This window comes from Orbilia oligospora, assembly GCF_000225545.1.
Source record: "Orbilia oligospora ATCC 24927 unplaced genomic scaffold scaffold00078, whole genome shotgun sequence".
In the NCBI taxonomy this organism is placed as follows: domain Eukaryota; kingdom Fungi; phylum Ascomycota; class Orbiliomycetes; order Orbiliales; family Orbiliaceae; genus Orbilia; species Orbilia oligospora.
The window spans coordinates 380,045-391,457 of NW_011645635.1; the positions used below are offsets into that span (position 1 = coordinate 380,045).

The 11,413-nt window shown below is 46.0% G+C and overlaps 3 protein-coding genes across 3 annotated transcripts; 1 reads left to right on the plus strand and 2 right to left on the minus strand.

Annotated features, from left to right (window-relative positions):
- Positions 1-2,548: 2,548 nt before the first annotated feature.
- On the plus strand, positions 2,549-3,868 carry AOL_s00078g118 (uncharacterized protein; the record flags this gene model as incomplete). Its single annotated transcript, XM_011123381.1, has 4 exons — positions 2,549-2,738; positions 2,809-2,937; positions 3,100-3,193; positions 3,253-3,868. 4 exons carry the CDS (start codon positions 2,549-2,551, stop codon positions 3,866-3,868), a joined length of 1,029 nt encoding a protein of 342 aa, XP_011121683.1.
- A 783-nt stretch (positions 3,869-4,651) lies between these two features.
- On the minus strand, positions 4,652-7,844 carry AOL_s00078g119 (uncharacterized protein; the record flags this gene model as incomplete). The annotated part of the gene is made up of 2 exons (XM_011123382.1): positions 4,652-6,807; positions 6,866-7,844. The coding sequence occupies 2 exons, from the start codon at positions 7,842-7,844 to the stop codon at positions 4,652-4,654; spliced, it is 3,135 nt and encodes a 1,044-aa protein (XP_011121684.1).
- A 773-nt stretch (positions 7,845-8,617) lies between these two features.
- AOL_s00078g120 (uncharacterized protein) lies at positions 8,618-11,389 on the minus strand (the record flags this gene model as incomplete). Its single annotated transcript, XM_011123383.1, has 4 exons — positions 8,618-10,764; positions 10,830-10,928; positions 10,995-11,215; positions 11,307-11,389. The coding sequence occupies 4 exons, from the start codon at positions 11,387-11,389 to the stop codon at positions 8,618-8,620; spliced, it is 2,550 nt and encodes an 849-aa protein (XP_011121685.1).
- Positions 11,390-11,413: the final 24 nt, after the last annotated feature.

Here is an 11,413-nt window from a genome sequence, read left to right on the forward strand (position 1 = left end):
AGCAGGGGGAAAGGGACTGGGGAGTTCTCATCGACCGATCTCTATCTCCCATCCAGCAGCTTTTAGTTTTCATTACTTAACGGATATCTGGACAGTTCAAAATATTGCATTGGATTGAACTCATAAGCATCACGAAGGAATGAATTTTAAGAGGACGGAGTTATAGTCCGCAGCGGAACGGATATACATCAAAAAGAGTTTCTGGGGTAATAGTAAAGACTCAACATGCATGCTACTTTATAATCAGTTAGCGCGGTTCACGAACAGCGGGACGATACGATACGATAAGAGGTTACATCAGAGCATTCCCTTCTGTTTCTGGCTGGCTGTTCGTACAGTCGCAAGTTTAGCAGCAAGTCGCAGCTTCTGTTCGCAGCAGCCCAACCTTGTCCATTTTTAATTTTAATTTTTCTGTCTTTCTTTCTTTCTTCTTCTTTCTTTGCTTTTCCTGCGCAGAGTGTCAATGGTTTATTCCCTTTCAGTGCTTTCAGCTATTCTGGGAAGTACTGTACACTGTACTATGTAAGTAGTTAAGTGGGAACTGGGTTAAGTAAAGAGAAGTCAGCAAAGCCAGAGAAGCCACAGAAGTTGGCCGCAGTTAAGTTAGGTGATTAATTTCTGGTTGTCGCTCGTTCGCTGTCTGCAGTCTTATAATTAATATACCTCGACATCTCTCCCATCTCAGTTGCAATTGTCTTGTCGCCTTCGATCCATCCAATCCATCTCTCATCCATCCAACCTCCTCCAAAACATACATCTCGATCATCACCACCATCAAGTACTTTAGTCATAGAAAAGAAGAAAAAAAGATCATTGCTGGGTCTCTTCTGTGAAGATTTTCAGTCTAATTATAAGTCAATCTACCTAAGTCCAAAAGTATAGGTACTCGTATATATCCTCTGGTAGCGTATATACAGACTTTCTACTCGGACTTCAACGGACGTCACCTGCAGGTACCGTTTGTGCTTACATTCCTCGGCTTCCTCTCCTCGTGAACTGCCATATTGTACTGTTCTCCAACCACGCGACGATACCAAAAGGTCTCTCTGATCCTTGTCGGTGTGCACAACCTTTTGCGACAATCTTAAGAGTTTGTTCCCGACTTCGACACTCGCCATTACGCAAGCTCGCCTTTTTTCTATCTACTCGGGTCGTATCATATCCAGCGGATTCCATCTGTATCCGGACCCGGACCCGGAACACCGACACCTTGGCTTCTGACCTGTTCCAAAAATAATTCCTTTGCTCCTGTTGTGCTGCTGAAATACGCAGATCGAGCAAGTGCGTTTTTTCCGCCAAGCGGCCGCCCTCCGTCCAAGTTAAGGTACTGTACATACTTGCAGCAGCCTGGGGAGGTTGTATTCTCTCGTATAGACAGCCCGCAAATTCGGGATATTCACGTTACGTTCGTTCGTTCCGTTCGTTCCTTGGGTTACCGGTACCTAACAATCCCCAGCCGTCTGTCAGTCTCTGTCTGCTGTCTGTCGGCCCACCAACATTTCACCCCAGTCAAGCCTGCGCCTCCAACCTTTTTTTCCCCCTTCGGAATTGTCGACTTTCTCATTTGCCTTTTCGCCTTTTCGCTGCAATCCAATCCAACTTCTTTTTAATTTTTTTATACCGCATACCCAAACAGGAATACAACTTGCATGGCCACCTGTCGACGCTGTCAGTCCTAGACATCCAGCCCACCCAGCCATAATATCTCGCTCATACTACAGCATTTTTCTTCGGACATACATACGTACGGCCCTATTTACTTGAGTTACTAATTACATAGATCATCTACAATTAAATCTGTTCGTGCTCTTCCCCCCTCTCTTCCTTTTCTGTCTTATTTTATTTTCCTGCACCTGCTCTTCTTTTTCGTCTTTTTCCCGCTCTTTCCCATCCTGCCCTCGTTCCATGCACATGCACCCCTTGTCCCTTCGCTCGTTAAGTCTTATTGTTCCTGTCTACAATGACATCGAGTCGCACCACCCGAAGAGGATAAATGCTTTGGTCACGATCATTCCGCGCGACGTTGATATACTGTCAATCCTGCGGCGTTTCGACCCAACATTGATGATCTTTTCAAACGATTAATCATTCATTCCAACTTTTATAACTATTTTATTTGCTTTGCCATTTTTTATTTCGAAATAAATTCTGGCGCTGCTCGTTTCACAAAATAGCCGTTTTTACCCATTCGCATTTGCCCTGTACCTGGATAACAAGCGGCGCACACACTGTACTCTGTCTGTTATAACAGCTGTTCCTTGACGAGAATACATCGGTGCAGAGCAAGGTAGTTTGGTTACATTACGTTACACCTCTTGGATAATTCTTCCATCGAGGTCATCGCTCTAGCTGAACTCTTCCTCCTCGACCACAACTTCCACCTTTCCTTGAACATATCTATCGCTCCCTGTGATCTTTCCGACACTCCGTCATACGAATCACATACATCCCAGTCCCTACATCAATCCTTTTTCTTCTTTTTCACCTCACATAAAATTATCGAAAACAACAATTCGGCAGGGTCCCGCGCACCCATAAAATCATACTAATGCCTCTCTTTTCCAGCAAAAAAAAGGTCAAGATCGACCTAACAGAACACCATCGAGACAAAAGAAAGATGGGCAAGAACGTCGACCCTTCCAGAGCTATCACGGAGGAGGAACCATGGGCTATTGCTCAGCAAGCCGGCAAGGGTATTTCGCAAATGCGACATAAAGACCAATATGGCAATGAGATTAGTACGTTTTTGGCGCCTGAGTTCTGTCTCTGGCTTGCAATTTTGTGTTAACGTTGCAATTTTGAATATAGCCGACCCAGACCGGAGCAATCCTACACGCCACAGAATGGAGCGCCCTCTAGATACTATTCGGGGTTTCGAGAAAGCTATCAACAATGATTATGACAGAGAATATACCCCACGTCGCTCGAATAGATACGGTATGTGTTTTTCGACACCCCTGCATTCTTGTTCTACCCATTTATAGATCCGAAAAACAAATGCGACAACTTGGCATAATTCCGCGCCTGGTTTCGAGGCTACATAATTGCTTCGTTATCTGGTTATCAATGGTGCATGCACTAATAATGTATCTTTCATAGGGTCGAATTCGCAATATGAACAACAGAATTCACAGCGTGCCTCAATGGCCCACCAATATGGTGACCAGAGTGCAAGGCAATCGACTCATGAGTAGTATGTTTCTTCAGCTTCCAAGTATCCTGCATCCCACTTACTCTTTACTTTACTTCTAGCTACGACAACGGTAACTCGTATTCGCAGAGGCCGCAATACCAGCATCAGCGAAGCTCAGGTTTCGAAGGTGCACCCAGCGGCTCCCGATATCGAGGAGAAGTTCCATCTGATTCCAACTCTGGTGGAAGCGGCTGGTCCGGAGACCCATATTCTACGAACCCATCTTCCGATGCCTCGGGGTATGCCACCTATGAGCAGCAGCAGCAGCAGCAATACCAACAACCAGGTAGATTACCGCTAGGTTCAAATGATAAGCCCTTGCCAAATATCAATAGACTCTCGGGAAATTCCCCACCGACAGGATATCAGAACGGCTATAGCAATCAACCCCAGCAACAGAATGGATATCCCCAACAAAATGGTTACCCCCAGCAGCAGCAGCAACAACCGCAAAACGGCTACGCTCAACAGCAGCAGCAATATGGTTCCCAGAATGGACAAAACCAAACCCCACAAAATCAAGGCCAGTACAGGCAACCGTATGGGCAGCAGCAGCAACAAACCCAAGCCGCATGGAGTCAGCAGCAACCAACAAAAACTGCAGTCTCAAAAAGTTCGGCTGCGGTTGAAGGGAAAGAGAAGAGAAAATCTTGGTTCCGAAGGAGCAAGTCTTAATTCTTTTCATTCAACGGTTCCACCAAATTATTGTTTATACACCTTCCTGCCGACTCTTCTCAGTGCTTTATTCACTACGGCCATAGCACCTCCTCATCTACAGCGGGTGACATTTGCTCATGTCTTTATGATTTTATCTTGCCTTTCATAGCTCATGCCTCCGTTTCTTGCGTTCCTGGGACTTTGGGCTTACTTCATCGTTTGCGTTCAATGGTTTTCTTCATGACTCTTTCCTGCTACTTATTTTTTTCGTTCATCACAATATTCTTTGAGTCATGCGGGCGTTTACTTGTGCTTTTATCGGGACTTGGGGATATGGCAATGCTTACGTTTTGTGGAGCTTCCCTGGGTTGAATTTTTCTATTCTGTTACGCTGATCATGGGGAAACTATGGTTTTCCTTTACTAAATCCGAGCATTGGCGGTTCTATCCGTCCTATTTTAATGATAGTATTCCAACGAGGGCTAATTCCCATAAAAAAGTCGAATGTTCTATCTGCGATTTCATAAATTGAATAGACTATGTTCTCTTCTCATGGCTAAAGCTCGAATACGGACGCAAGTTTCCATATGTAGTAACTAGTCTCGTTCCCAGTGTAGTAACCATCAATTGCATCATGCATTCTTAATGCATCAAATTCCTAGGATACATTATAATCTTGATCTTGCTATTATAAAATATGTATCATGGATTTCGTGGTCATTTTGAACATCGTTTTTAGCTGACAAGAGCTAAATAGGTAGATATTAATCATTAACATCCCCGATCCAGGGAACGAATCACTTATCCGATCAAATCACCCATGAGTATTCTCTCATACCGCTCCACAACTTCTCTACACCTCAAGAGCACCGCAGCGGCAAGACCTTTCCTTTCCTCACCATTCCCCTCAGACCCGTCGCTCCCTTCAAAGACTTTACTCACCCACTCCTGCGTCTCCACCAATTCTTTACTTCTCTCCTCTGCCAACCGCTTTCGATCCCTATCTTCCTTACAAACCTCGAATATCGTCAGTAAGCCAATTAACACCGCATCCAGGACCGTTGAATTCTCTAGCGTAATTTTGGCGTGCCGTAGACTAAGGAGTATATCCCAAAACCCGTCTACCATCTGCGGAACCATCAACCCATTTGGCCCCGTAGCGTGCAATAATACTGTCAAGGTCTTTATATATAAGCCGAGTAGATGCGGTATCAACCTATCCGAACCAGCACCACCGTGGTCTTTGACGAACACCCACCATCTACCGGTAAGCGGACCAAAAAACGCAGGTATGACCACCTGGGAAAGTTTATTAACACCAGGCTTTTTACGGTTGGCTTCTACTTCCATTCTTGTTGAGAATTTGCGGATTTTTATGAGACTTGGTGCTGTTGAGAGTTCATCTGCGGCTTTTGCGGCGATGGGTTGTAGGATGCTATCCTTTAGACGGGTTGATATTGTGTCTATCGCTGTATCTAGTGGTGCGTAGGTGTCGTGAAGACGTTTTGGAAGCTTCTTTGATGGGAATTGTGTTTTTTCCTTCTCTGAGGTGGAGAGTTGGAGGCGATATAGTGGTGAATCTTCGGGGATTTCTTCACCTGATAGTTCCATTGCTGCTATACCTATCCCACTGAGCATTACGCACCGTTCGGCGAGGGAGTAATCACCCTCGAAGATTCGTTGGGAAGTCCAAGGGCCTGAAATTAACGGGAGGGTGACGAGAAGTGATACTACGGCTTTCAAACGTAGGTTGTCGAAGTCTTCCATAGAGAATTTACCTTGCATGCCTACTAATGCGGTTAGGAGGTCTACAGCGTGAGCGGAGACTTCGGTGCCGTAGGTTGCTTTGCGGCGGATTAGAACGGCGGCGTGGAGGAGAGCTACTTTTTGCTTGTCGAATGAGTCGTGGTCGGTGAGGAGGTAGAGGAGGTCGCGGATGTAGACCGGTGGGGGGATCTTTTTGCGGTTTACGAGAGTGGCGTCGTCGTCTGAGTCTTCTGGGTCGGAATCTGGTTTTGGGTAGGGGATAAAATCGTCGTCGGAGCTGGAGTCGAGTTCCTGGATGCGGGTAGATGGGATGTTGGATATCGAGGTCGTGCCTGGAGTGCTGCTGCTGCTGATTTCAACGATGTCTGGCTTTTTAATTGACGATGCTGGCTTCTTTGAGGGCCTCCTTGGTGGTGAATCTTCAAAGGCCTTGTCCTTGAAAATATCGAGGTTAGGCATTATATCGTCGATGTTTACCAGTGCCCTCCATTTTGCAGCCTCCTCATCACTTGCATCCAATGAATCCTTGAACTTCAATTGTCTTTCACTTTTATCTACCAGCGTGGAGATAGTCTCGCCCACGATCATCCCTAAAAACCTAACTCTCGTATTCGTGCTAGCCAGGTGATTCGATACTCCATTCATAAATGACGATGACCGTGCTATAATTTTCAAATAACTGGGAGGCTGCGAATGAACATATCCCGCGCATAGCAGTAGGCATTGCACGTTAACTTCTTGATGAATGATAGGTGCGTGACGTATCCATAAGTTTTCACCAAAAGTCTGGACTTGACTTTCCAATGCTTCTTGAAAGATCGTGGGTGCCTCTGTTGATGCTTTTAGGGCGCATATGATTGCCCGTCTAATACCTATTGGTTCCCCTGAACCAGGTCCGCCGTTTACGAGTATCCATTCGAGAAGGATGTCTTGGTATCCGTTTTGAAGACCGTCATTTAGGATGCACAGCTCCTCTATTATCTTTGCAGCGAGAGACACCCGTTTTGTGTAGTTCTCGTTGTCTTCTAAGTGAACTGGGAGGTGATTTTGTGAGAGGAGCTTGAGGAGAGTATTGATGTAGATCCCTCTTTCGTGTTCTTTAAGATGGGATAGGAGGAGGCGGGTGCGAGTGAAGATGTCCTTTATTAGCGTTGATGGGTTTAAGTATAATCTGGTATCGATGAGGGATTCTATCTTTCGCATTAGTGTTATCCAATACACGCAAATCCACACGATGAAATGAAGTACCAGTATATCCAAGCCCAAAGCCGCGGGCTAGAATGCTTGCAGTCGCCTTCCATGCATCGGTATCGTTTATATCCGTCCCGTTCGCCATGTTTAGAATATTCTCCCTTAACCACGCCGTATACTGTTTTCCTTCCCCAATCCACGAATACCTTCTTTTTTCAACAGCTTCATCCGCCTCTGATATCGCAATATCAGCTTCGGCAGCCACAGACAATACCTTCCCACCAGCAACCAATCCCACAAACTCCTTCCATGCCATCTCCTTTTTCCTATCTTCCGCATTCCCTGAACCGCTTGTAAACTTCAACTTTTCCCAAAAGGTTCCAAGAACCCCATTTCCTTTTAAAACAAAGCCCAATACATCCATTAAATCCCTAATCTGCGCCACCACACCTTCTTTCTTCCCAATACTCTCAACATCAATTTTCGTTACCGTCACATTCTTCGGTCTTCCAGCGGTTGGAACTTGCCTTAGTAGTAACCGAAGACGTTCGATAACCCCACCAAGACCGACTATACTCCGAAGACATTGCAGCAGTTTATTCCTATCCGCTTTATGTGAAGACGTCGAAGATGTTAATAACCCCCAGAAAGAAGGGATATTATCAACGATCAAGACGTTAACGATACGTGATGTAAGAGGTGATATTGACGTAATATCAAACGTCGGTGATGATGATGTCGATTCATTTTGAGGAGTATCAGTCGTGACCTGTGGTTGTGATAATAGATAACTAAGGGTTGTAGATAATTCAGATAATGATGGTTGTGAACGTAAGATTTCTAATGCATCTTCTGGAGATGTTGGTTTGCGGTTTGTGTTACTTTTTGATGTGGAAGAAGTAGTCGCGGTGGATGATGGTAGCTCTTCTACAGGTCGGATCAAGGTGGTAGACGATAACTTGAGATCTATGGCTTCTCCCTCTGGGTTTGATGTTTTGAGGGAAGTTATTCGGATGGGTGTGAGAAGGCCGTCCATTGCATTTATTTAGAATGTTTGGATGGTGGTTTAAATACTGGTCTTGGTCGAAGCTATAGCTGGTTCAAGCTTGGTGTTTGACGGGATGTCGACGCTAAGAGGTTTATATGCAGGAGGAAACAACGCGTTTCTTGAACTCAAATTACAACAAGTGAATCCTTGCCATACCATACTTGGTATACATATCTAGTGGGGAGTTATGAAAGGACTGGAAATGGCGGAAGCAACTTAGTATCATGGAAAGTATTATTATACAGGCCATTAATCCGAGGTATACACCCCTTGCAAAGGTATAGTTCAAATGACCTATCTGCAGACGGTTTGATACAAGAAAGGAAATAAAAAAGGAAAAAAGGCGGCGGACGAAGACAGAGGCAGGAGGTACCTAGTTACTATGCGTTCAAACTTTCCCAAGACACCGTATTTGCGCAAAACATGGTAAAGTAACAGCAGGTACAACGGAGTGGTAGTAACTGATATTTCGAACGCCCTTTGAGAGTATAGAATCATAATCATATCATACAAAAGAGAAGTAAGCTGATATCGAATAAATATAATGAAATAACGTTAACACAAAAAAATAGCTACCCCAATCTAGGAATCTTGATTATACAATTCGTCAACAAGAAAACTGAAATAGTAACGGCATTTAACTGCGCTAGATGGCTGTTAACTTCTCGGTGATTAGTACAACTCTGGGTTAGTCTTCAATCTATGTATTGAACATGATATATGTTTAAGCGCTGACTTCCTCGATATCCATTTTGGATTTGTTAATCAGCAGCCTGGCTTGCCTCGCTTGCGAAGCCTTCGGTGTCAGACTGCTTAGCCTGGTCCACGCCAGCCTTTCTCTTCTTCTTTGCCATTTTGATGGCAATGGGGGGGTTATTAGGTCCTGAAGCAGGCCCGGGCTGTCCCTTCCCTTGGTTTTGCATTTGTTTTAGTCCATGGGCGAAAACATTGAGTGAGCTGTCAAGCAAAATCATCATCCTATTGAGCTCTGACAAAACTTCTTCGTTTGAAGCACTAGGGAAGAAAACGTTGGGGTTTAGTGCCACGTTGTAAGGCATCCCCCAGGGGTCCATTGACACCGGGGGCGGCTGTGACGGTATACCAAGATGAAATGATTGTGCATGGCTTGCAGCTGTTGGGGTCGGGGTCTGTGACCCGAATCCTGAGCTGTTTGCGAAAGGTGAAAGAAACCGTCCAGGCGAGTGAGGCATCTGTGGATTGTTTTGTATCTCGATACCGTGAATTGAGGGAGCAGGAAGCTTCAAGCTTAGATCTGCTCGTTTGAAGCCAGGAGTTCCTCGTGGGGTCGAATGGACACTAGGAGGAGTGGCAGTGATAACCGAAGGGACAGAAGGTTTGGGGACATCTGGGTCCACAACTAAGCGAGGTTTCGACGATTGCGGAGTCGACTCCGCAGATTTCGTCTTATTTAGATCGGATATATTTGGAACCGGGGGTACTGGTTCAGAGGTAGGGCCATCACGATAGGATACTTGAGGTGCCGAAAGGGATGGTAAATGATGTGTTTTTCGTCCAGATCCGCCGTTAGCAGCATTCAACCCAGATATCCCAGCCGCCCCTATAGCATGAGTAATCTTGGTCCTACTCCTCGGTGGTGAAGACGGGGCAGACACTGGTATTGTCTCCGAAGCTTTCTTTGACGGGTCTTCTGGTGTCTGGGGGGGTGGCATTGCCGATGGTTTTCTCATAGGTGAGGTTGGCCCATGACCAAAATGCGTGGGAGGAATATCCGCACTCTTGCTAGGCATGTGTAGGCCTCTATCACTTCTGTGAGGACGGCCACTAGATAATTTATCTGGGCGATCTACGTTAACCGAAGGTGCAAGCATAGGTGCGGAGGGGACAGTGGGAACGACGTGGGCCTGTGACAATGGGGTGGTAGCTTGTCTCATCGTCTGAAACTCCTCGACTGATGGTAGTTCGATTTGCATTATGGGAGCCGGTGAAGTCCCCTTTGGCGCAACTATATCGCCATCGATTTCATCAAATGAAGGGAGGTCGATAGTCATCAAAGGCTCCGGGCTTGTCGGTCTTGTACTTGCCGGTGACCTAAAAGAAGGCGGTGGAGGTTTCTGTGACGTCGATGCCGGTTGGAAAGCGGGCTGCAAGGTAGCTTGTACCGGTGGGCTCATAAGGCCCGTGGCAGATGGGTCGCTAGCAAAAAGTTGCAATAGAGGATGGTCTGTCCCAGCGTGAATGGGCTTCGAAGTCGCTGTTGTAGGGACCGGTTTGAGAGTGTCGGTACTGTCAATGGAGATAAACGAAGTGAGCGAGCCTTGAGGCATGTGCCTCTGGGCATAATTGACACTCGTGGCTGTAGAATCATCCGCATTTTCATCGAAGTCCCACGTTATCTCGTCGTCATCCGCTCCACGCATAGCATTCATGGCATGAGGTCCCCCCATTAGGGAATTTCGGACGTTTCCTTTCCGTTGCCATTCCTCGAGTCTTACAACGAGGTCCTTCAAGATGGATACCGGCGTCCGGCTAACACTTTTGAGCAGTTTCTGTTTCGCAAGCTCTTCGCCAGACATACGTTCTTCCGGCATCTCACACAAGCAGTAAGAAACGAAATCTCTTAACGCTTGCGACCAGTCTCCGCCCTCCAGACGTGAAGGGGGTTGCCGTGGAATCATCAACAAAGCTCGCATTGGTTCCTGATCGTGATATGGGGGGTGACCATTCGCTATTTCTAGGATGGTGATCCCTAGAGACCAGATGTCGGCTTTGTAGTTGTAGCTCTGATTCTCGAGAATAACCTCTGGTGCCATCCACCAAGGTGTTCCGACGAATGTACTCCTCTTAACATTAGGATTTTGGACCAGTGCAGAAACACCAAAATCGCAAAGTTGCACCCTCCCGTCGTTTCCGACGAGGATGTTGGCAGCTAGGTGAAAGTATTAGCTTAACTCCTGAAAATGTTGCGGGCCAGAACATCTATCTCGAACATACCTTTGACATCTCGATGGATGACTCCGAATTTATGTATGAAAGCTAGTGCACTGACCGTCTCCCGGATGATGATAGTAAGGTATCTTTCACTGATGCGACCTGGTTTCATCTTTGTGCTGTGTTAGCTTCTTCTGGCGGCACAGTCAATCTGAAGCTTGAAAATACCTACCAATGTCCTCACACTGCCCCCGCTGCAGTAGTCCATAATAATCCATAGCTCGTCCCCTTTCATAAATGCTCCATAGTACTTTGTAACATTGACACCTTCCGCAGCTTTCAATTGACTCAGCAACTGAATTTCTTGTTGTACATCCACAAGCTCCTGTTCCGCGACATCGAGACTGAGAATTTTAACGGCGACGATTTGTCGAGTAGGTTTATGGACTCTGTTTGCAAGAAAGTGATGACAATGGTATGTTAGCTTACGAACCCCCTTATATTTCGTCCACACAACTTAAGTAATACCGCTCCACTTACGCTTTGTATACAGATCCAAAGGAGCCCTTTCCCACAAGATCTGTCTTCTCGTACTCATCAGGGGACTGATGATAGCTATACATCTTGCCCGTGATACACTAAAAACC